This window comes from Pygocentrus nattereri, chromosome 2, assembly GCF_015220715.1.
Source record: "Pygocentrus nattereri isolate fPygNat1 chromosome 2, fPygNat1.pri, whole genome shotgun sequence".
NCBI classification, from domain to species: Eukaryota; Metazoa; Chordata; class Actinopteri; order Characiformes; family Serrasalmidae; genus Pygocentrus; species Pygocentrus nattereri.
This window is the reverse complement of record NC_051212.1, coordinates 26,099,780-26,125,380: the sequence shown is the minus strand read 5'-3', so window position 1 is coordinate 26,125,380 and position 25,601 is coordinate 26,099,780. Positions and strand designations below refer to the sequence as shown.

General features: G+C 39.2%; 1 protein-coding gene, 2 long non-coding RNA genes and 3 other non-coding genes across 8 annotated transcripts; 2 read left to right on the top strand and 4 right to left on the bottom strand.

Annotated features, from left to right (window-relative positions):
• Positions 1 to 4,365: 4,365 nt before the first annotated feature.
• Positions 4,366 to 16,974, bottom strand: LOC108442813. 3 transcript variants are annotated; one of them, XR_005131649.1, is made up of 6 exons: positions 15,840 to 15,985; positions 8,986 to 9,282; positions 8,790 to 8,886; positions 7,087 to 7,341; positions 6,872 to 7,002; positions 4,366 to 4,414 (listed from the first exon to the last, which is right to left on the bottom strand). It is a non-coding gene; the product is annotated as an uncharacterized LOC108442813 (long non-coding RNA). The 3 variants fall into 3 exon arrangements; XR_001859079.2 differs by lacking the exon at positions 8,986 to 9,282; XR_001859078.2 differs by lacking the exons at positions 8,790 to 8,886; positions 8,986 to 9,282; positions 15,840 to 15,985 and adding an exon at positions 16,889 to 16,974.
• On the bottom strand, positions 12,551 to 12,714 carry LOC119262737. The gene has a single exon (XR_005129869.1). It is a non-coding gene; the product is annotated as a U1 spliceosomal RNA (small nuclear RNA).
• On the bottom strand, positions 13,553 to 13,716 carry LOC119262723. The gene has a single exon (XR_005129857.1). It is a non-coding gene; the product is annotated as a U1 spliceosomal RNA (small nuclear RNA).
• LOC119262705 lies at positions 15,443 to 15,633 on the bottom strand. Its single transcript, XR_005129844.1, has one exon. It is a non-coding gene; the product is annotated as a U2 spliceosomal RNA (small nuclear RNA).
• LOC108442812 lies at positions 16,025 to 17,291 on the top strand. The gene is made up of 3 exons (XR_001859076.1): positions 16,025 to 16,122; positions 16,912 to 17,046; positions 17,142 to 17,291. It is a non-coding gene; the product is annotated as an uncharacterized LOC108442812 (long non-coding RNA).
• Positions 17,292 to 18,079: 788 nt separating this feature from the next.
• Positions 18,080 to 22,712, top strand: LOC108442834 (transmembrane 4 L6 family member 5-like). Its single transcript, XM_017723071.2, has 5 exons — positions 18,080 to 18,435; positions 19,808 to 19,888; positions 20,546 to 20,691; positions 21,832 to 22,021; positions 22,544 to 22,712. The coding sequence occupies exons 1-5, from the start codon at positions 18,262 to 18,264 to the stop codon at positions 22,559 to 22,561; spliced, it is 609 nt and encodes a 202-aa protein (XP_017578560.1). The 5' UTR covers positions 18,080 to 18,261; the 3' UTR covers positions 22,562 to 22,712.
• The last annotated feature ends 2,889 nt before the right edge of the window (positions 22,713 to 25,601 follow it).

Here is a 25,601-nt window from a genome sequence, read left to right as displayed (position 1 = left end):
TACGAATAAATGAGGCTGTATATCAACACTGTCTTATTTTGACGATTATACACAGTTCCTGGAATGACAGATAAAAGGCTCAGTATATTAAATGTCTGTACCAGATATGCAACACTACAGATCTTGTGGGTTATGTTGTGATTGCACCAGAATTGATTAATTTTCCAGGTTGTTCACTTTGAAGTTTAATTTGAAGTAAAGTGTAAAATCAACCAAATGTTTTTAAGGTTAACATTTGCACAACTTGGAGCTTTGTGAGTTGCTTTTACCTTTTTCAGTTTTATGAAACTGCTGCTCTTTTCCAATAAATAAGATTTGATACCATTGACTTTATGTAATTTGGATGTTTTTGCAGTTGTAATATTAGTGCCACCTGAATTTAGAATATTCTGGGTATAAAACCAGTACGATGTGCGTATTTTGATGAGTTTTTATAATAATTGCAATAAACTTACACAAGCAAGTTAGATCAGTTGTGCAATAGTTACTATGACTTAAAAAGTTAAGTTACAGGTCCAGTACATATTGAGTGTCAATTACTTAGGGTTTGTCTGTTGAATTTAAAGACAGTTTTACAAATTACAAAAAAAACTGAGTTTCGAAACTTAATTCAACGAATTACCTCAAATAATTTGAGTAAACTTAACTTGTTAGGGTTTACAGTGCAGGAGCTTTGTCCAAGTCAAAGGCCTGCCGCAGCAACTCTGACACTGCAGAGCTGGTGAGCGAGATCGTCTCCCCCTCTGGGACACCGACGATCCTGATGTTCTGGTGGCGAGACCTGGACTCCAGCTCATCACACCAGCGTCTCAACCGGAGTGAGGTACTTAGCCGTAGGGTGAGTAACGGCTCTCGACGGCGAGGCTGTGTGTTGGAGAGCTGGCCGTATAAGCAGCTGAGAGGGACCGGGATCTTTGGTAGCTTTAGCGGCTTTTGGAGGCATAATGTCCACCAAACAAGTCCACAAAGTTCACAAAGACATTAAGTGCAGTGACAAACCAACCAAGAAGTGAAAACGAGCCTCAAAACATTAAAATAAAACTCCGATCGGTGGAGAGCTGCAAAAACACGGCTACACCATGCTGCGCCACACCGGAAGTCTCAGACTCAATGTTAATTTAAGGATCTATTTATTATTTTATATATATATATATATATATATATATATATATATATATTTAGTCTTTAGCTAAGATTATATATTACATCACTGTTGGTCACTGGAGTTGAGGTGGCCGTTTACCATAGATTGAGCGGATCCAGCGACTGATACTGTCTGGGAATTCATTCATTTACAGTAAAAACCTGATGCTGCTCGACTGTTTACATGTAACCATGGTGACAAAATGTGGGCGGGGCGTTTGGGCAGCGGTGACATCACAGTCGCGGAGGCTATAAAAGGCGAGTGCTGCTTGAAAATCCTTGTTGCGTTTGCGTCGCAGATCCCAAAGCAGGAACGGTAAGTCGGAGCCGGAGTGTTCTGAGTGTATGTAGGTATATATATGTATACATCCGTGTCTGTGTGTCTCTCTCAAATAAAAAATATATACATCCGTGTCTCTCTCCCATAAAAAATGCATTCATCCGTGTCTGTCTCTCTCTCTCTCTCTCTCTCTCTCTCTCTCTCTCACACACAAATAAAAAATGCATACATCCGTCTCTCTCTCTCTCTCCCATAAAAAATGCATTCATCCGTGTCTGTCTCTCTCTCTCTCTCACACAAAAAATGCCTACATCCGTGTAGGGCTGCACGATTTGGGCAAAATATCTAATTGCGATTTTTCCACAGAATATTGCGATTTAAATTGTGATTATTTTTAATCCATTAAATCCTAAACCTGTATTAGTGTTTCAAATATCAAATATAATTATAAACTTCTACATAAAAAAATATTCCCAGGGTTGTCAGATTAAATGCAGTTGTCAGTTTTATTTTTAAAACTCAACACCTTTAAAGAACAACAAAATTCACATAAAGGTTTAACTGCAACATCAGTTACTGACTAGTCAGCAGTGGACAGTCATGCATCAGTAGAAAAGCTGAAATAAGCAAAATATCACAGCTATATGTTAAACTCTGAGTACAAGATGCATTTTTACAAAATAAACTTAGCAGTAAATCACATTAAGGGCAAAAGTAGCATCATCAAATGTTTGCATGTATAGACAGAAACCAGTGATCACAGGTTTCTTGCCAAAAAGATGAGCATGTCCGCCTTTTGCGGCTTAAGGCATGAACGCTGACAGTTCACAATGTTGCCTCCTGCACTAAAGAGCCTTTCTGAGGGTGAACTTGTTGCTGGTGCACAAAGATATTTGCAGGCCTGCCTGCTCAATTTTGGAAAGTTTTGGTCCACTGGTTTATGTCGGCTGCCTTTATCATGTTAGATGTGTTATCTGTGGTTATGCACACTTGCCCCCCGTCATTTAAACCCCAGTTGGCCAACGCGCCTTTTAATCCATTCGCGATGTTCTCTCCCGTATGGTCAAGAGAAAAGTACGAAGTATGTAGAGAACATATCTTTCACATCTTTAATTCAAAATGTTAATTTATGAAGTGAACAGTGAGGCTTTGGTAAGGTTCAGCGGTTCAGCTCGACCACATATCTGTCGTTGTTGCGTGATACTCCACACTTCTCAGCTCCGTTTCAACTTTGTTCCTACATGTAGTGTACAGTTCTGGAATGGCGACTTGGCTGAAGTATGTGCGGGATAGAAGCTGGTATCTTTTGTCAAGAGTCAAGAGAAAGTTTTGAAAGCTATTTTTGGACACCAAATCGGTACCATGTCTTTAGCCATGTACTTCGCGATAGCATCGGTTATCTTTTTTTCATATGGCGCAATGCGGTCGAAGGCCTGTGTAACAGAAGTTTGCCTGGCCGTGGTACCAGATAAATGTGCCTGAGGTAGGGATTCATCACTGGACCTTTTTAACATGCACTCATCGTACAGCTGTCCATGATGTTTCTTCAGGTGTTGATAGAGGTTAGTGGTGTTATCTCGTGAGGTTAGCACCGATGCTCCACACGTCTTGCACAGTACCTGTTTTTGGCCAATGTCAGTTATCCTGAAACCAAAATGCTCCCACACACACGATGTGCCATTTTTCTTTGGTACCAACTCGTCCACTGGACTTTGGGTTAATCTTTCGAGTTTTGCCTTAGGGATGTGCATGACTAGCGGCTTCTGATTGGTCAACCGCAGGCCGTTCACGCGTTTTTTTGTTGTTGGGATGATTTTTTCCTGGTCCTACTTGCAGGCTATTGGCTCATTCAAATCGCAGCTCTTGCGATTGGAAAATCGCGTCCATTCAAATCGATTTCGATTAAAAAACGATTAATCGTTCAGCCCTACATCCGTGTCTCTCTCTCCCTTACATAAAAATTCATACATCCGTGTGTGTCCACACACACCTGAAAAAAATAAAGGGAACACTTAAACAACACAATATAACTCCATATAAATCAAACTGTCCACTTAGGAAGCAACACTGATTGACAATCAATTTCACAGCTGTTGTGCAAATGGAATAGACAACAGGGGGAAATTATTGGCAATTAGCAAGACACACTCAATAAAGGAGTGGTTCTGCAGGTGGGGACCACAGACCACTTCTCAGTACCTTTCTGCTTTCTGGCTGATGTTGTGGTCACTTTTGAATGTTGGTGGTGCTTTCACACTCGTGGTAGCATGAGACGGACTCTACAACCCACACAAGTGGCTCGGGTAGTGCAGCTCATCCAGGATGGCACATCAATGCGAGCTGTGGCAAGAAGGTTTGCTGTGTCTGTCAGCGTAGTGTCCAGAGGCTGGAGGCGCTACCAGGAGACGTGGAGGAGGCCGTAGGAGGGCAACAACCCAGCAGCAGGACTGCTACCTCTGCCTTTGTGCAAGGAGGAACAGGAGGGAGCCCTGCCAGAGCCCTGCAAAATGACCTCCAGCAGGCCACAAATGTGCCGACTCCATGAGGTTGGTATGAGGGCCCGACGTCCACAGATGGGGGTTGTGCTCACAGCCCAACACCGTGCAGGACGCTTGGCATTTGCCAGAGAACACCAGGATTGGCAAATTTGCCACTGGCGCCCTGTGCTCTTCACAGATGAAAGCAGGTTCACACTGAGCACATGTGACAGACGTGACAGAGTCTGGAGACGCCGTGGAGAGCGATCTGCTGCCTGCAACATCCTTCAGTATGACCGGTTTTGGCAGTGGGTCAGTAATGGTGTGGGGTGGCATTTCTTTGGAGGGCCACACAGCCCTCCATGTGCTCGCCAGAGGTAGCCTGACTGCCATTATGTACCCAGATGAGATCCTCAGACCCCTTGTGAGACCATATGCTGGTGCGGTTGGCCCTGGATTCCTCCTAATGCAGGACAACGCTAGACCTCATGTGGCTGGAGTGTGTCAGCAGTTCCTGCAAGATGAAGGCATTGATTTTATATAATAATAATAATAATAATAATAATAATAATAAAAAATATAGCCGCAAGCGGCGATGAGCGGGTTCAAGCACACACAAGCAGTACCAGACCTTCAGCAGGTTTAGCCCATCAGGCGTAAAAAGGCCTCAAGCTGTTTGTTCGCATGCAGAGTGAATAGAACTGAAAGGAGCTCAGATCATGAAAAGGCCTTCATTTGCTATAAACAGCAAGCAGAGGTCTTTACCCACATTATAAGTTTCCATTCATATGTACTGAGCTACACTGGTTTGTAGAACATAGATGTCAGAACTACATGACCATTGGCAGCATTTCTCACATAGTACCACTTGCACAGTGGACTGGTTCAGTATTTAACCCATTGACTTGATGTAGGCCATAGTGAGGCCTAATGCAGTCATAATGGGCCCTTTAGGTGTAGAGCAGCTCAGTGAAACTGGGTCAGAATCAGTCAAAAGGCCTCAATATGATATCAGTATTGATCAAGGACTAAAACCATAGACGTTCACCAGGTTTTGGTCAGAATGACCTTTTGACCTTTGTATAATAAGCCTTTGTAGTGAAATCTTTGAAGAAATAAGACAAAATACCAGACAAGCCGTACAATTTGACATGACATGCAATCAGAATGTTTTTCAGGTGAGTGAACTGAGTCATATGACACCAAGTGTGCATTGATCAACCTTGTAATAACATTGTAATAACAATTTAGTTGGTTAATAAGTGTTTTTGAGTGCTGAAGTGACATCTAAAGGCCAATCTGGACCAAACATAGCACACACCCTAAGACTCTCAGTATGTTAACATGTTTCACATTTTCAGATGATCTGGCCAATGACTGTTGAGTTATAGCAAATCGAGCTAGAAATACCATGACCCCAGTAATTTGTTGACTGATCCACATGACCCAGAGTAGAAAAGTCCAAATGTTTTTAATAATTTTTTACCTAGAGAGGCCCCAGAATCATTCTAGACCAAATTTGAAAAGTTTGGATTAAAATCCAGAGACTAGTTTGAAAAGGAGGGTTTTCAAACAGTTATCGACTACATAAAAACTATGCACTTTTTTAACAAACATATATTGGCAAAATAGTTTGTCATGATGCAGTACATTCGATCCTAGGTGAAGTTTGTAATAGTATTGTAATAACATGTAATAACATGATAATTTTTTGAATAGCGCCACCCAGTGGCCAAATCCGTTGAAACTTGACTGGTTGTTACGAAGTGGCAACCTAGAGCCAACATTCAAGTTTCATGATGACTGGTCATTGTTAAGTCTGTCAAAAGCCTTCTGAATCCTGATTGGCTGATGGCGGCCTTAAATTCCAATCTCTCAAATTGTCCTTCGAGATCCACTTATACTCTGTCCAGTAGCTCCTACTTGCCAAGTTTCAGCTCAATCGGATGCACGGATGCTGAGAAACAGTTAATGGGCAATGGCCCCGCCCCCTAATGACATATGCACACCAAAATTGATAAGCAACCACAGAATCTGGTCCCAAATGTGCATGTCAAGTTTCAATGTAAAAGGCAGAAGCATTCTCCACATATAGAGTTTTAAATTAATTATGATCTATGTCAGAAGTGTTAATTAGCATATGGCAGCCATCTTGTTCATTGAAGTCAACATATTGTTAATAACTATTGATGAGCAGACTCTTTTGAACGTTTTGATATCAGACACATGAGGATTGCTTGAAAACCCTTGAACTAGTTTGCAAAAGTAGGTTTTGCATATTATGCAAATTAGCAAAAAATCTAAGTGGGTGGAGCTAAATGGTCCAAATGGCAAAGTTGTTTGTCTTGATGCAAGGAATCAGACAAAAAAAGAATTTTTACTCCAGACTTCATGGTGTAGGAGTTATGAAGCAAAACGTGTTTTGCTGCTCTATCCTGCCATCCTTTGGCCAATCCTGCTCTATCCTGCCATCCTTTGGCCAATCGGGGTCATTTTTTGTCGCTGGCGAGATGCACACAAACTACACCTACCCACCAAGTTTGGTGTCTCTACCACTTACAGTCTCTGCTCCACAACCATTTTTGTAGGAGAAAAAGAATAATAATAATAAGAAGAAGAAGAAGAAAAATCCGAGCAAAAACAATAGGGTTCTTGCACCTCGTGCTTGAACCCTAATAAAAAACACACATATATATACAGACACACAATATATATGCATGCATGCATTCATATACATATGTATGCATATATAAGTACATGCATACACGTACATCCACACACACCAGCCCCCCTTCCAAGCCATTTATTATTGAAGAGAAACCCCAAAGTACCACCACTGAATATAGATTATTTGGGTGGTGGCCCTTGGTCCTTGGACATGGTACTGACGTTGTAGTGTGCATGCTGCTTTTTTTTGTAGTCTATTACAGTCTATTTAGTCTATTAGAGTGAAAGCACAGACCGTACATACCCCTGAGGATGACTGAAAATGGACGAGCCCAGCAAATATGCCTTTTGTAAAACGTCAGCATTTCTCTCTCCCTCTCTCTCTCTTGCGGATCTCTTGTGAAATCAGCTTCAAGTCTGGTTCAAATTTCCAATCTACAAAAAATGCAAACTTGAAGTGAGAAAAGAAATATGTGCAATCAGCAAAACTCTGGTTACTTCCAATATGTGAGTCCTAACCTTGACTATCCAGACTGCCCCTGCCTCTGGCCTCTAAGACCGATCCACGGCACTCTGAATTGTCGCTGCCACCGTCTTCCAGGGCTGCACAATGTCTTCCTGGACATCATCTTCCACTGATGTCCAAAGCCAAAACATGACTGTGCCTGCCTCGGTCATCTGAGGGTAGCCCTTGGCTATCTAATCTGCGTCTCACTTCCAACGGCTGTTGCTCCTGGTTAGTTTTTCTGTCTGCTGCTACTATATTCTTCAGATCTGAAATAGAAGTTTAATTTTTATGCAGGACCGTGTTTGTCAGACAGGAGGCCGGAGTCAAAAAGTGTCTTTTTTCAGAACTTCATAAAGTTATGAAAAATTGTTACTCTTCAAAAAACCTCTTATGAATTCTTATTTTATTTTCTTAACCATTTTCTTAAGAGATTCTAAGAAGAAATTGTATTCTTGAAATCATTATATTCTTAAATGTTTTTTCAACCTTCTAACAGACCCATACTTTCTTAGGCTGTAAGAACTGACGAAGTCAGAGTCTAAATTTACAGACATAGTTTCTGCTCCTCTTGCCCATCCTCATCTGTCACCACTCAATTATCATAATTTCCAATGAGGCTTTTTACCTGTTTTTTCCACCATCATCTAGTTCTTGTTTACACAATTTTTTAATGCCTGGTTTGATGATTTTCCTCTCTTTTGCTCCTCTGAGTAGATTAACTAAACAGAAATGAAGTTAATACACATTCAAAATCTCTCATGCATTGTTTATGATGTGTGGTAAACTGCACCGTAGCCCACATATGAAAACAATGAAGATTTTCTTAGGAAAACAAACACCTAGAAGTTCATAAGAGAGGGAATTTCATTCCCCAACATCTTCCTAATTTTTTTCTTTAAATTGTTTTTGAAATAGATGCCAAGTAAAAGTTGACAGATTTATGACGCGTTCTTAACCCACAGAATTGTTTGCACTTTTGTACTCGAGTGTGTATTCTGTTCTTCCCTAAAAAGAAATCCCAAATAAGAAAACAATGGAGAATATCAGAATCTTTGTCAAAGCTGCATAAGTGGATTTTAAGAAGAAATTTCTGCTAAAGAACAGTTGATGAATGAGGCCTTAAATGCAACTGTTAAAAATAAAAATAATAATCTCAAGTATTCTCTTAAGATAATATTCATTATTTTCTCAATAAAAGAAAAATCTTCATTGTTTTCTTATGTGGGCTACATTGCATTTTACCGTGTAAAGGGAGCAAAATACCAAGGGGAGCAAAATGTAGGAAAAACATCAAACCAATAGTTGATAAATTTTTTTTTTTAGCAAACTACAACTAAAGGTAATGGTGGAAGAAACAGGATGGGCAGGAGTAGCAGAGGCAATGTCTGTGATAAATGTAGGCACTAACCTGAGGCTGTCATAATATTTAGAAAACATTTAAGAACATTTTCTAGAATACCACTTGCTCTTAGAATGACACTTAAGAAAATAGTTAAGAAAAGAAAATAAGAATTCTTAAAAAGATATATGAAATATAAATGTCATTTTTTTCTTAAGACACTTTGATAAATTTGGCCTGTAATGACAGTCTCTTACAAGCTGCACTGGTCCACATGGTCCTGTATTTCAGCATGGCAGAATAGTTCGTTGCAGTAAATGCACTGCATCTTCGGCCCATTTTCATGTATTGCTTTAGATATATTCTAAGACTCACATCCAGGAGACCATTCCAAACACTACAGTCCCTCTTCAGTTTGCATAAGTCCACAGATGACGCAGTGAACGCTGCCCTCCACACAGCCCCCACACACCTGGAGAGCAAGAACACGTATATCAGAATGCTTTTCATTGACTACAGCTCAGCATTTAACATGGTCATCCTAAACCAACTTTTCAGAAAAGCTCCTCACCCTCGGACTGACACCCGCCATCTGTACCTGGGTGCTGAACTTTCTAACAGGTAGACCCCAGTCAGTCAGAGCCAGCAGCTGCACATCCAGCACAAGAACAGTGAGCACAGGGGTCCCCCAGGGCTGTGTACCGAGTCCCCTTCTGTACACACTTCACTTATGACTGTGTGGCCTCCCAGAACAGCACCAGCATCAGGTTTGCTCATGATACTACAGTCGTTGGAATGATCACTGGTGGGGACGAGACAGCGTACAGGAAGGAGGTGGCTGAGCTAGTGGCCTGGTGTCAATTTTTCCCTGAATGCAGACAAGACCAAGGAAATGATTGTTGATCCATGGAGGAAGCTTAAGCTGCACACACCCATGTACATTGGTGAGACTGAGGTGCAGAGGGTGAAAACCTTCAAATTCCTCAGCATGCACATCAGTGAGGATCTCACCTGGTCTCGCAACACACACATCAGGAAGTCCCAGCAGCGACTGTACTTTCTGAGAAGACTGAGCAAATTTTGCATGCCAGCCAAAATTCTCAGCACCTTCTACAGGAGTACGATCTGGTATGGAAACTCTACTGCTCAGGACAGAAAGGCTCTGCACTTACTACCCCCCCCCCCTCCCATCCTGAACTGGTTTAACTTTGGCCAACCTTGCACTCAATAACTGCACCTTACCTATACTACTACTGCTGCTGTTAGAACAATACTGTTTACATCTATACCTTACACAGAACATTACTGTTCACATCGGTTACTTGATGCACTTTATGAACAACTGCTCTACATATTTGCACATGCAACTAATTTTATTTCAACTTTGCACATACTGCACATTTTTACTATTGCTTTTAGAGTTATTCTTATTTTTTTCTCCATTCTCTTAAGATTATGTTTGGTGAATGGAGGAACAGCAAAGTAAGAATTTCATTGTACAGTGTAACTGCCTGTTCTGCTGTGCATATGACAAAAACACACTGTCCATTGTTTATGTCCATCCTGTCTGTTCATTTCTCTCGGCCAAACACTGCTCCGGTTTTATTTATAGGCATCCTTAGGCCCAAGTTAGGCCTAACTGGTTTAAACTGTAAAAGGGCTGCTGATGCGTATTTGAACCCGCTTATTGCTGCCAGCAGATATTTCTTTTTATTCATCTGATTATTCTCTACAAATATCTGGCCAAACCAAATAGTAGATCCCAGAGACAAGAAACTTCAACAGATCGTACTTTCTCCCATTACTCAGGCACATGAAATAAGATTCAAAATTGCATAATATACAAAACTTACTTTTGCCAACTAATCATAGGGTTTTTGCTCAATTCCCACACAACTAGTGTCAAAACACTCCCAGAAAAGCCTGAACCTCAATAACTATCAAAAATCTTCACTTTTATAAACAATATGGCTGCCATATGCCAATGAACACATCTGAAACAATTTATTAGTTCAAAAATTCCATAACTCAATGCTTCATCAAAATTTGAAACTTAATAGGCTACCTCTGAATGTACTCCTCAATATGAATATCAATTGTGGGGCACTGTAACTTAAATACCGCAATCTGTAAATCCAATCAGGCTGAAATTTCTGCAACTAGTAACTACTTGACAAAGTAGATATCAAGTCACAATAATACAATCCTTTCATAATTATTCTTTTACAACTACTCTTTGGATTTTCATCTCAACTGGTCTAGAAATACTCAGGCCTCTCTAGGTAAATCATTAAAAAAAAAAAAAAAGCCTTTATTACTTAACATTGTGTTGCTCCATCAAATAATCACTGTAGCCATGACATTGCTAGCTTAAATTGCTTCAAATTTATCAGTCCTTGGTTCAATCATCTCAAAACTTCATAGGCTTGTCAAATAAATACATTCTGGTTGTGTCTGCCAAGTTTCTGCAGATGGGGTGGCTTTAGCACAAAATCACAATATTATTACAAAGTCCACAGATAAACAATCAATGCCATCAGATTCAGGCTACCTTGTCACCCACTTTCACTTGGCTGCTCTATGCCAAACGGGCCCCCCTATGGGTGGCACTGGGCCTCATTATGGCATACATATTAAAGAGGTTAAATATGGAGAACCAAACCACTTTGCAAACACAACCATGAGAAATTTTGCCATTAAATTATGTAGTTTTGACATCTATGTCGATGTATTCCTGCATCTTCTACAAACCTTTGACCAGCACAAATGAATGTAAACGTATTTAAATTGCACTGCCCACTGTTTGACAACACATGGCCTTTTGATAAGCTGACTTCCTTTCAGTTTCATTTCCCCTGCCTATAAATAAGGCCCAAACAGCGATAGTCCTTCTTAGGCCCAATTGGTTTAAACTGCAAAAGGGCTCATACTCCTCATACATACTTGAATCCACTTATTGCTGCTCACCGCTGTATTTCTTGTTATGATGATTCTTCCCTACAATAACCTGGCCAAACCAAACTGTAGGTCATGAAACTTCGTCAACAGATGGTACTCTTTCCCACTACTCATGTGCTGAAATAAGCCCAGCTGGCATAAAAGGGATGCAGTTGCACAGCACGTTCGACCTTTTAACTTCGAAAGCAAAATTTTTAGACACCGATCCCTTCAGTCAAAACAAAATAATCTGTAATTTGGGACTTTTTCCTCCGCCCAGTTAGATTATTCACAAAATGTGCAAAACATTTTTGCAAACTAGTCAGAGTTTCCTCTCAATTCTCACACCACTGGTGTCAAAAAACTCACAAGAGCCTGAACCTCAATAATAAGCAAATAATCTTGACTTATACAAACAATACGGCTGCCATGTGCCACTTAACACCTATGAAATTATGAATTAATTCCGAATGACACTGACAAATGAAGGCCTTTTGAGAAGCTCTGAATTCCTTGCATTTTTCTTCTTCTCTCTATAGATAAGTCCCAAACTAAATCAGGCCTTGTTAGGCCTAGCTGGCTAAAACCGTATCACTGCCGTTTGCAGCTATATCGTTCTCTTTGGTTTCATATTAGGGCATCTGAATGAGCACTAAACTCAGGACAGCCATATGATCTGAAATACATAAAAGCCAAAATTACAACAACTGCTGCTATCACTCCTTGTGCATTTAAGAAATTGACAAAGAAAAAACCTCCAGCCACAAAACTCCAGAGATGCTCACCCGTTACTTTTGGTCCATGTGCATGAAATTCTCGAGCTGACAGAGACCATACAAGTTGTGAGAAAACAAATTAAAAGCCTACACATTTTTCTTTCACATCAAAAGATGCAATATTGTCATACATAAATCAAATTAGAAAAAAACTTGCATAAAAACAAAAACCCACAAACAAAAGCCCAGAGGTTTTCTGCATGCGTATTGTGTCAGATTGTGTACCAAACTACTCATCAAGACGAAGTCTCAAAAGGTACATGGGAAAAAATAAATAAAGACAATTTCACAATTTGCTTAATAATAAAAACCTGGACATTATTACACTAAACAGCCCTTTTTTTTTAACAACTAAAAATCCTCACACTTCCTTACAAAAGATGTTAACACATCGTTGCATGTCTTTTCTTTGACCAGTGAAATCAGGGGAGAGCGCGAACGCAGTCCCCCACTACCAGAAATTATGCAGTCGAGATTCCCACATTTGGGGAATTCGCAGGGGTCAGCACAACCGGAGTGCAATGGCTGAGCCTCACCCTGGGTGAACCACCTTCTTGATCATGGTATCTCCCCTGCCAGGTAAGTATGAGTTGTACACGCACTGCAGAGCATCACCACCACTGGCTGTACTATTCACAGTGACGGTGGACACTTCATTCACTACATAAACAAAACAAGGAAAACTATAAATGACAAAAAAAAAAAAACACCAAAGCACACATACTGCATAGTGCATAAATGTACATACAAAAGTATATGTAGATGTTTTTCTTGTGAATAAGACCCAGAACACCACTTCCCATGATGCACTGCTTCTCAGATTGTCCTCTCAACTCTTTGGTCTTGTGGTTCTCTTTGGTTTGGCATCTAAATAAAATTAAAAAAAAAAAAAAAAAAAAAAAAAAATCACTGCCAACCAAACTGAATAAATAGTCAGAAATTACAACAACCGCTTTCACTGTTCTCACACACCAAAGAAAAAACAAAGAAAATGTCTCCTCCCACAACTACACACATCACACACTAGGGGCGCTCTCACCTTACTCTTTGTTAATTTGCATTAGTCACAGACAAAGAAACGAGCTGCAACAAAGCCAAAAAAAAAAAAAAACTTTTCTTACATATCAGAGTATTACACAGTCATAAAAATAACCAGAGACTTCAAAAAATTTAATACAAAAAGATATAAGCTCTCTACATATGCATTTCACAGCTCTTTTTTTGCCAGATTGTGGACAAAACTATTTATCAATATAAAAGTCGTGTCCCCCCGAAAAACTTGGTAGATAAAATAAACAGAGAAAGCCATGAACATGATCCCATAACCCATACAGTTATACTAAATAACTGTAACAAAAGAGCACATGCCATTCTAATAATTCCTCCACCACCATATAAACAGAGTCTTCTTTTGACCAGTGAAATCAGGGGAGAGCGCGAACGCAGTCCCCCACTACCAGAAATTATGCAGTCGAGATTCCCACATTTGGGGAATTCGCAGGGGTCAGCACAACCGGAGTGCAATGGCTGAGCCTCACCCTGGGTGAACCACCTTCTTGATCATGGTATCTCCCCTGCCAGGTAAGTATGAGTTGTACACGCACTGGTGAGCATCACCACCACTGGCTGTACTATTCACAGTGACGGTGGACAATTCAGTCATTACACAACCAAATGATGAAACCAAGAAAAAACAACAAAAACAAAAAAAGCCACATACTGCATGGTGCTTTATCCATGGATATCACACGCACAACAGAACATTGGGCTGTTTCACTTGTGAATAAAAGTCAGAACACCACTTCCCATGATGCACTGCTTCTGAACATATCAACGTTCTACTCAAGTGTTTGTTTCCTTTGCTTTTATATATTATGGCATTTAAATGAGCTCTAAACTCATGGAAGCCAGCTGATCTGGGAAAAAAAGGGAGAAATAACGGCTGCTTTTCATCTTATGCACCACAGAAATCGACAGACAGAAAATGTCTCCACCCACTACTACAGACATCAGACACTAGGGGCGCTCTCCCCTTACTCTGTATTCATTAAATCCACAAGAGTCAACACAGGCAAAGCAATACGCTGACGCAAAGCAAAACAGGGGGAAAAAAAAGCCTTCATTCATTTTCTTACACATCAAAAGATTCAAGTGTCATAAAAAGGGACCAGCCACAAGCTTTCCATATGACCGAGCTTTTCTGTCAAATTGTGGACCAAAACATTATTTCTCATCATAAAACACTAAAAACCAGTAAAAAAATAAAAATAAACAAAAAATACAGAAGACCTCGAACACAATTCCACAGTTCACTTAATGGTAGAGACTTCCCTATGAATCTTGTTTTCACTAAACATTCATCATCACAAACATGCAAAAACATCACCACATGAGCAAAGTCTTCTATTAAACAGTGAAGTCTGGGGGATTCCAGGGGTCAGCATGACCATAAGAGCAATGGCTGAGCCTGCGTGAACCACCTTCTTCTTAATCACAGCATCTCCTCTGCCAGGTATGCGAGTTCTACGCACCCTGGGGAGTGAAATCACTACTGGCTAAACTATTCACTACGATGGAGCGCGGTCAATTAATTTCAAATTAGACCAAAAACTTGTGTAAACACTATTTCAAGTTACTAGCTGCATGTTTATATCATATTGCTGCATGTTCGCAGATAACTACCGTGTGTATATAATTTATGTATGTGTATATAATTTATATAACTAACATTTAATTATAAATATACAAATATGTAAAATATTTTATAGATGTTTTATATACACAAGAACAAACACATAGACTTGTTTCTTTTTGTTATTAAATATTGTTCTTTTTATGGACACAGTTCTATTTTAAAGTATCTACATTCACAACAGTCAAAACACACACAGGAACATGTCCGACTTTTCCTAGCACAACTCCTACGATATTAAGGCAGGGTTTTTTACCATTTCTTGTTCTTTTAGTTTTTCTTGTTCTTTGGACCATGAAAACCACACAAAGGAAAAAGCCTGGACAAATTCTGATTCCAGTGTTCTTACAGAAGCATTTACACACAATGAGATCAACAAAACAGCCAAGTAAACAAAAAAGCAAAGCGACTGCATAGAGAGAACTACTTCAGCCCCTCACTGCCACATAGTCAACTCTTACCGTCTATATCATTATATCAAATAGCCCTACCTCGGCATGCAGCTTAGACGTGATATTTGCGAAAAAACATGAAACATCAGGAACGATTTTGTGTATTAACGTACACACATAACACGTTAAAAGCGCTTGACATTAATACCGAGTCTTATTTTCACCAACAGAGGGGGGTGCACCGTTCCCGGAGGTACTGCAATACCGGGTCGATGCGTGGAGTGGACGGAGCAAGCCCCTATTCCATCTCCCTGCTCCAAAAATCAATTTAATATATGGTCCCCGGGTAGGGGACGTATCAGATATTAAACTGATAAGAACAGATACTACACTTGATCTTAGCCAAAAGGCCGAGAAGCGATACTGAAACAGCGCCACAACGAAGCAAGTCACTGTTGAAAGTCGATTGCACGGGGGCGGTAAATAACGCTTTCGGCCATCGTCATCGCCAAAAAATACACAATTCAACAGACGTACCGTTTTACGCTCAAGCTCTCTGAAGAATAAAGGGACTCAAACGTGCACAGACGCCAAAACATAAAAGCGGAGAAAATGATCATGAGCTCACCAGCGGTCCAATCAGAATCGTCGAAGCACATTTAAGCTTGTTTAAATGTAAGTTTAGAAATAAGATATCGCAACCTTGGGACAAAACAAACGAGAATACGTCCTTCTCGCTAATAAAGTCACAGGCCTTAAAGGAGCCGTTTTAAAGGACGACAAACGTTGGCTCTGACAGCACCGCTTGCCTGTCAGTGGCCAAATGCGGTATTGCAGGCGAAATGTCGCCATGGAGCCTCTCAGAAATGGGAAGGCCAAGCTGTCGATTTGCAGATCTCATCATTGCTTCGGTAACACCATTTAAACCATACACCACTGCACACGCACCATTTAACAGTTTCATTTTCAGTTGAACGAAGAATATTCACATGGAAACCAGGGTGTATGATCACAAAATATTACAGCGTTATCTGGCCGTTTTAAAGCGTTCAACGTTCCTCGACTCAAACACGCAACGGCCGACGTTAAACTGCCGAATCCCGCTCGTTCATTTTGAACGGCAACATTTGCTGTTAGCCAGATTTTTTTAACGCCATTTGCTCAGCATGTATCGTTTTACAACATCATGCATAAAATATTAAGAACACTTCGTTAGCTTGACATTAATACAGCAACAGGTGTACATGTCTTACCTGAACGAGGTGCAGAAGCCTCTTCCTCCCAGTTTAGCCAAGTTAACTTCTCCTCGCTAGCTAGGTTAGCGAGCTAATTGGCTAGCATAATCAACGCAGGCCGACCAACTCCCGACAGGAAAAAAACATAAAAACAGAGCTCCCGAGGGCAAATTATCTGTGGGAAGCGGTTAAACCACCGAAGCTGCAACGGGGAAAGTCGTGGCTTAAAGTCTAACAGAATGTATTTTATCGATGTATTCTTGCTTCGTTTAACCACTTCGAGTGGGCCTGATAGCGGCGCCGCTAAAGTAGTTAGCTTAGCCTAGAGCAGCTCGTTAGCTACGCTGATTACTTTAGCGCTGACGCCGCGTTATTAGCGCTGGGCGTTTAAAATTTGTATAACATTGTCTTACACGCATTAATAAAAGCTATTATTACTTACTTGTGCCAATATTAACATTTCAGGAAATCATCATCTTTAGAAGACGGAGAAGACGCGTCTCTCTCCTCGCCCGAACAAACTCAAAGTCAACTCCCCAACACCGCCTCTCAGCTCATCAGCTCACACCCTGTCCAGTCATGATAAAACAACAGTCAAAAGTAAGTGACATGGACCTGATTGTCATTAGGAAACGAATCATTTTGGGTTGTCTTTTTATTAGTGCAACTATTCTTTTTTTTTTTTTTTTTTACAGGCACATGGATATTACAGCCAGCTGTTTTGGATCTCTACTCTCCAGGGTTGTATATCTCCAGGACTGGGTCCTGCAATAAACCAAACAGTGCCTGTATGTACTATGTGTGTAAACTTTAGTAGTTTTAATAAAATCATAGCTTCATTAATAGCTTTTTTGATTGTCTGAAAATGATTCACAGTTGACTAGTGTCCTGACTGGACTCGACTCGTTCTAATATGACAAACATGATATAAATCAATTGGTGCTCTCTAAGATGAAGTCTTTATATTACTACAGTCTATTTTTATAGAGCAAGGCCTATTGATTCAGTCTTCCTCAAGGAAACCTTCTTCTTACGCACCTTAGAGCAGGGGTCACCAACATGGTCTGTCAATCTGTCGTTCCTTTTGGTTTATGTGTGTATAAAAACATGACATGTCAAAATGAAAGAAGCACAGAGCAAGAACACCAATCAGGGCCCAGCACACACTTTGTATTGAGCTTGTTTTGACCTGTTGGTCATACGACCCAGTGCAAGCACACGGTTCAACGTCAGCGCAGCAGCGTAAAATTTTGGGCGAGTCTATTCAACATAAATGATGGAACTAACCTAACTTTGTGTAATATTTTACCTTGGGTATCTCTGCTTTAATTCAAGTACCTGGTTTGCGTACTTCATTCACTACTGTCAATAATAACATATAATTAAAGGTAAATTGTTATTTCAAAAGTGTGTATCAAACTGGTAGCCCTTCGCATTAATCGGTACCCAAGAAGTAGCTCTCAGTTTCAAAAAGGTTGGTGACCCCTGCCTTAGAGCGATCAGCTCTATATCACTTAGCATTAACCTCAACTGAATCCCTCCCATTACACACACCCACGCTGTCTTGTGTTAACAAACCGTAAATGGCACTGATAGTAGAGCAGTAAATATGAACAGGTATCAAAGGGCATCCAGCAGTTTCAGTCAGATCCCCTCAATGTGCCTGTCAATAGCTGGCACAGTAACAGCAGCACAATCGGTCTCAGAAACTCTGCTTGATTTTATTTGTGCACAGCATCAAGTTTAGCTGTGAGTTTTGTTCTACAGCCTTTTTTGGTCTTCATATATAGATTATTTAATCTAAGATCTTAAGAGATGTGTTGTACAGGAAAGTGTGCGCGGTTAGTAGGTTTGATTCTGCTGCCCTCAGCGTTTGCATGCATGTTAGCCAACCTGCTGCTGTTCTTCCCCAATGGTGAGCGTCTGGAGAATAGTCAGATCTCGACGCAGGTCTGGCTCATGGGAGGACTGATCGGTGGAGGACTGTTTGTGAGTAATGGTTCACTCTCACTCTCTTTTTTTTCTTTGATCTTTCTGTTTTTCACCACAGTCTTACTCTTTCTCAGTTGCTGCATTCGAAACAAATATATTCTTAATTTTCTTCAACGGCAAAATCAAATAGAAATACCTTTCAAAAATAAAGGTTCCTAAATGGTCCTAAATGGATGTGTCCTTAACTGGTATAGAAGCTTTACATCATGTGAAGTTTGCTCATAGTTTTAAAAAAAGGGTTCTTCATAACATCTCATTAACGAAAAGAATTATTTAAAAATGTCAATTGAACGGTCCAACTGTAAATGTTCTTTAAGGAACTAAAAATTATTCTGTTATGATTCTCTCTTCAGCTCTTTAATTACTGTTATAGATATATAGATCTCTCTCTCTTTCTCTCTCTATATACTTTCTATCTCTCGCATACTATACTATGTGTGTGTGTATATATATATATATATATATATATATATATATATATATATATACACACACACACACATATAAACGTCAAAGGAAGTATTTTTCATGAAGTCTTAACATGTTGTAAAGGGCAGCTGGCATTTTCAAATTCTGTAAAAAATAAAACATTTAAAACAATGAAAATGGAGATACAAGCTTTTGTTGTGACAGCAGTGGTATACGGTATTGGTCAGTGATCTCCATAATAAACCTGAACATAAAAATTTACTAAGGAAGCCCATTTTTGTTTGCTTATGAATGATGGGAAACCTTCACTGCCTTTACGTAAGATTTTAGCCTCAAATAAGTTAACAAAGTAAGAAACAAAAATTACTTGCATTGTATTGTATCAGCACTGGTTTTTTCTGACAGTGTCTTAGCTCAAGGGTAGTTTGGGGTCTTACCTGTCTGTACAACCTAGGATACATTCTCTGAGTGGACAACAATGCACTTTTGCTGCTCTGGATAAGAGCGTCTGCTGAACGCTTTAAATCTAAAAGGAAACTAACTATTTTAATAGTTCAATGAACTCAGAAATTTGAGGCAGCCAGGTTATTAGGTTTTTTTAAGTTGAAACAACACATCTTTTCTAGAGTGCTTCTTTGTACAAACTCCTACAAATGTGTCTGGGCTTGCTGGCTGCTATCACTGTGTCACACTCAGCTGCAATGGTTTGTTATCACCCTATTCATGCGGCTAAAGTGCCCTTGCACTTTGGAATAAAAAACCCTGAAAAAAGAGATAATCTGACAAATATAGAATAAGATTAGATAAGAATAATGTATCAGTCTACTACACAGCACAGACCTGATCACATGGAATTGCATAAACTCTTATTATTAAACACTGTGTCATAAATGATGTTGTAAAAGTCTTTTGTGTTCAGTGATCTTTTATTGTCCATCAGATGCTGTGTCCAAGCTGTTCTGCTATCAGAGCTGGGGGCAAGGGTTGCTGTGGGAAAGGTTGCTGTGGGAACCGCTGCCGTGTGAGTGAACATGCTCTAGCAGAGAAAAATACAAGGAAAACGTAAACTCAACATAGAACTGATGGAGTGGAGAGAAAGTGGACTGATGTTTGAATTGTGAGCGGAATGTTGCACAAATCAATACATGTTGTAAATCAGTAACAGAGTTCACACAAAGCACTCTTTTTCTGGTTTCACATAAAATACATCTTTTATTCGAAAAATGAAAAGAGCTGAAAGAAATGTTAGTTGCTGAGATTACAGGTAGACTATAGTCATATACGGAACTTTGGACACCCCTGTTCTACAAGTTTTGTTGATTTTCTTAGTAAAAAGAAGTTAACATATCCTCTTTAAGACACTTTTGTGTGATTTGTGTTATGTGCTGTGTTTAACATATTGAAAAAAAATGTAAATATAAAATGTACCATAACTTTTGCACAGGCTCCATTTTATGTTTTATTTTTTTCCTCCCAATATGATAAATTCATCAAATAAAAAGTAATTGTGCATTAAACTGTGCAGGATGAGTTCTCTGTAGAAAGACTTATTTTCACCTAGAAAATCAATAAAGCATGTAATGACGAGGGGCGCCCAAACTTTGGCATATGACTGTAGCTGTACTAATACACAATTAATTGTAACTACAATCTTACAAGTGTGCATTTGTGTCTGCAGATGCTGAATTCTGTGTTCTCCTCTGCGTTTGGTCTGATTGGGGCGATATACAGCACCAGCGTTGCATCTGCAGGACTGGCTATTGGACCAAAATGCAGAGTGTCTGATGAGACCTGGAAGTACCCCTTTGAGGACGCACCCCAAGGGTAACTGAGCCTTAAAGTAAAGGCAAACAAAAACAGTTCATTACATATTTCAGTTTAGCATTAATATATATGGTTGAATTCCCAACTGCCGCTAATTCAATCAAGAACTTCTACAGCAATTTGCTGCCTAGGAAATCATAATGTCTAGCATTACATACAAACAGCAGGTGTTTATTAGATAAATTTTTACTGTAGCCACTAGATGGATCTGTAGCAGTGGATCTCATCAAGGTTTCAGTCCAAAATACAGTTTATTTACTTGTTATAATTTTGGACATAAATGTGTCCATTGAATGTACAACACACTTAATCAAAACACACATTTATTTCTCTTATAAACATGCTATTTGTTTATATAGTAGCATACTCTCAGCAACATACATCTTGGGGAGGAGAGGAAAACAGTTATGACATTTTGAAGCAAAATCATTCACATCTTTTCATGAAATTTGTAGCCCAATCAGGCTGATTTGAGCACTGATTATGTCAGGTTGTAAAGTCTTTGTAGGTGGGACATTTAGAACACATGTTCAGTTATTTTGCTCTAAACCTACCAAAATATTTACCCTGACGACAATTTAAATATGTCATTTTTAATGATCTTTTTTTCTGAGTAGACATGTTATATTGGTGTATAGAGGCTTGATTTTATTTTCTCTATATTGTCTCCGATTTTACATCTACAAGATGGAGCAACAAGGTAGGTGTCTAACAGAGAGGACAGTGACTGGACACAATGTTTAAAATCTACAGTAACACTGCTGTGTCTGGTCCACTTGATCTGTGGTGGTCCTGTGGGGGGTCTCACCATTGAAGAACAGGGTAAAAGGGGATTAACAAAGTATGCAGTGAAAGAGATGGACTACAGTCTGTAATTGTAGAAGTATAATGTGCACATATGTGTTAAGTGGAGCTGTTAAAATGGACAATTAGTGTAGAACAAGGTAGGTGTAATTAATGAAGTGGCCAGTCACTGAACATACATTCCTGTGCAAAAGTTCTATATGCAGCCAAGAATATTGTTTAAAGCTAATGTCTTGGCAGTAAAATGTACTGCTCAGATAATTAGCTTTACATTTCACTTTCTCAGACGGCTAAGACTGCACAATACAGTATTTCTCTCTCTCTCGTCCTCTACAGAAACAGCAGTTACTTAGTGGATAAATCTTTGTGGTCTGTCTGCGTGTTCCCGGAGAATGCAGTTCTTTGGCATATCGTTCTTTTTTCCATAATCTTGGGGCTGGGCACGGTGCAGGTGGTGCTCCTCGCCATCCAGGTCATCAATGGTTGCCTGGGCTGCTTCTGTGGGGACTGCAGAAACAGCAAAGAGGTAAACATTACAGCAGTGCTTTTATAATGTTCCAGTTTGGTCTGCCAGGGTGATGTGGCTGGGTGCATTAATTAATTTATTAGTAATAAATTTAGGGCAATTTGTGACGCCAAACCATAATGGCCAAAGAATCAATAGAGGGTTAAAGATTTTATAGTTAAACATACAGTGACAGGCAAGGCATTTAAACATGCTGGCTCTACACATATGTACTTCACCTCCCTGAGTGCACTTTGTGCCATTGGCTGACTTTTTGATGTGTAAATTCAGAAAAAAGATCATTAAGGCTTTAAGCATTGGGATGCATGTTAGTCTAGGCCATTTTAATCTGGGCCTTAAAACTTAATATTATTATGATAGTGTGTTTTTGTTTGTTTTTTGTGTTTCTTGAAAAAATATAACAAAAATTAAAGCCTGATCTATTTAGCCAATTACAAGGTATTGCTAAGTTACACTAATAAGGACAGTAGGGGCATGTACGCCAAGTTATTAATTATTAACATTTTTCTTACTATTTTTCAGGATGATGGAGGATTGTGAAAAGAAGATTTTATGGATGATGAGTTATTCATATGCCAGACTTCTTTTTCCATACATGTATGCACACTATATTTATGCTATAAGTACATGTATGGACACCAGCTTCCACATTTACATATTAACTTGACGATATGTTAATTCAGTACCAGTAAATAGCTAAATATCCATTATGAAATAGGATTTAGTACATTTATATTTCAAAATGATAGCTGTATTGTGCTTCATTGTGCTGATTTAAAAGATCAAAAGATCTATTTTTATACATTTAATGACAAGTGGTCCCAAAGCACTCTAGCAATGTGGAAATCGGAACATTTTCTAAGTGTGTTTTCCTTTAAGTCCCTCTGAACTTCTGACATTGTATGATTACATAAGCATCTATTATCAAAGGCAACTTGTACTACACTATTTATGTTTCTGTTATCATTAATTATTAAAGTGAATATGTCAGAAAGAGTTATGAATTATTGACTGAAAGAGAGTCATTCCTACACTTGGAGTTCCCAGGCTGGGTAAGAAAAACAGCCTAAGAAGTTTCATTACAATGGGATTCTATTTGATACCAGGACTATCACTATTAATCAACTAATCTAGTGATTATGTTAATGATTAACTAAGTAATATGGTCAAACAATAAAAACTGACAAAGGGATTTTTATTTTATGATTAACCATCCAAAATCACAATACCTTCTGAGTTTTATATGCAATGTTGATAACAGTAAAATAGTGGAAAATAAAAATATAAATAAATAAACAAAATCTTGACAAACTTTTCTTTGGGCACTATTCTGTCTTACAACACCCTGCATGTACCTCTCCAACGTGATAAAAAAATGAATAGATCAAAAACTGAAAAGCTTAGGCTGAAATCCTCTTAAAATGATCAGAAAACAATATACAGGGCAACATGCGGCAAATTCATAAGCATATCATGTAATAACTAAAAAGCTCCAAAGTTGTTACACAAAGTTGTTTCACATTAAACCTCTCTGAATTTTTTTATTTATGTACAGAAAAATACTTTATGAAATAAATGATAAACATGTAAACACTGTGGAAAAATATAGTATATAGTATATAGATGAGTATAAAGTATATAGATGAGTTGGTGAGGTTGCTTCAGCTTCAGTTCTTACTATAATAGAAACCAGTAGCAACATTCAAAATATGCTTTATCATCATGCAGGTGCTGATTCATTGAGGTCAATTTTAAAATCACATAATCCAGGCCTAAAAGTGACATGCTCTAATAACTGTGGAACTAAGCTGACACAACAACCTCATGCTTGTTATTTACTGGAATGCCTTCGTAGTGCTTTCACTCTTTCAGCTCCACACCAGTATGAACTGGAATCTGTTTGAGAGAAGGGTGAAAGGCCAGGCACTCTTGTGGTGGAAGTGACATCCACAGCTGTACAAACAGCCTGGAGGCCAGTATTAATGTACTTTTGTCAAACACATAATTTTACACTGAACTGGGAGAATTCAGTGAATATTCTGATGTTTTCAACTTAATCTCTATTTGCTATGTCGGTTTTCCCTAATTTATTGAGAAAAGAGCAGAAATGCTATTAATTGAAAACACTTCAGCACCTGCCCATTGGCTTCTAAAAAACTTGGGTGTCACTTTAACTGATTTTCTGTTCTTTTAGAGGGTTCAGGGAAAGTACAGGAAAACATACATCAAAATTACTGTGCATGGAGGTCGACTGTATGCTACAGATGTTGCAGATAGAGATTAAACAGAAAAATGCCAGAGTATTCCTTTAAGATTTGAGTAGGTGATGCTATTTTTACATAAGCATAAAATGTTGACCTATACTCAGCACTAAGGGCAGAGCCTGTAATCATAAGGTATCTCATAGTGCTGTACCTGAATCAGTTAGGCTTTTCAACACTCAGTACCACATAGCAGAAGAATCCCTGGTCCTAGATCAGTTATTCCACTCCGAGGATGCTTCTGCAGATCATGAACTTAGGTTAAGCACATAATCTTTGTTGCCACAGCACCAGTGAACTGTAATTGTTGCCTAACCTGAAGATAAACACCCTATTACTGTTTGACTGTGCCCAGTGCTACAGAACCCCGCCAACTCAAGCTGAAGTAGCCTCACCAACTGATAAACGCAAACATACCTTGCATGTTTTAGCCATATGTGGTCAGGAGAACCTCTTGTTTGTCATATGAGTTGAATGAATGTGATCTTGTTTCAGATCAGGTGCAGACCTCTATTTAGCTAAGGGACCAGTTGGATCAGCATAGCAGAAAAGGTTGAACGCTTTGGTAGCACTGTTTTGGTGCTTTATCATATGAAATATTCAGGCTTGCGTTTCTTTAACCCTGTAAATGGCCACAGCTCAACTCCTGGAAACACTCTATCCAAAGAATGGCCCATGCTATTTCATAATACCAGCTGCCCTTAATATTGTGAGAACATGAATGAATAGAAATGAAAAATTATTTGGATTACATTTTTTGTTACATTGAGGTTAAGAACATTTTTCTTGTCCTATAAAGTTATCATTTCAAGGTTTTCTTTTGACACAGACAATTTGTTGGTTTGGCAGTGTTAACACATACTAATCAACATAATTATTCTGAGATACAAATGTGCCAGATTTTGCTGAATGTCTACTCTTCATCTGATGTCCCTGGGCAAGTTAATGCTCCAAAATATGACCAATATGCAGAAGCAAGTGCAGAAAACAAGCCAAAACAAGAAGTAAAAAGAGGCTTGAAGAAACACTGAAGCAGGAAGAGAAAGAATGAGACCAAAAGACATTCTATGCTTCTTCTCATGCAGATCACACAGCCAAGGACAAGGGGAACGAGAAGAGTGAAAGACAGTGTAGACAAAAGAGCTAAAGGGCTGAGCTAGAAAAAAACATTTAAAAAAAAGACAGACGTGTTGGGTCAGATTGAGGAATGGAACAGACCAGCAGCAGTGACAGTTGGTGTGTACTCAAACAGACTAATTCAGTCTGACCACTCCGCCAATTACACAGCCTTTCAGGCCTCGCAACCCACAGAGAGTGCA

Excerpts from the sequence above, each read along its gene's own strand:
- LOC108442834 (XM_017723071.2), top strand. The coding sequence starts at position 18,262 with ATGTGTTGTACAGGAAAGTGTGCGCGGTTAGTAGGTTTGATTCTGCTG. Across the intron at positions 18,436-19,807 it reads TGATCGGTGGAGGACTGTTT|ATGCTGTGTCCAAGCTGTTC; the intron begins GTGAGTAATGGT and ends ATTGTCCATCAG. Across the intron at positions 20,692-21,831 it reads TTTGAGGACGCACCCCAAGG|AAACAGCAGTTACTTAGTGG; the intron begins GTAACTGAGCCT and ends CGTCCTCTACAG.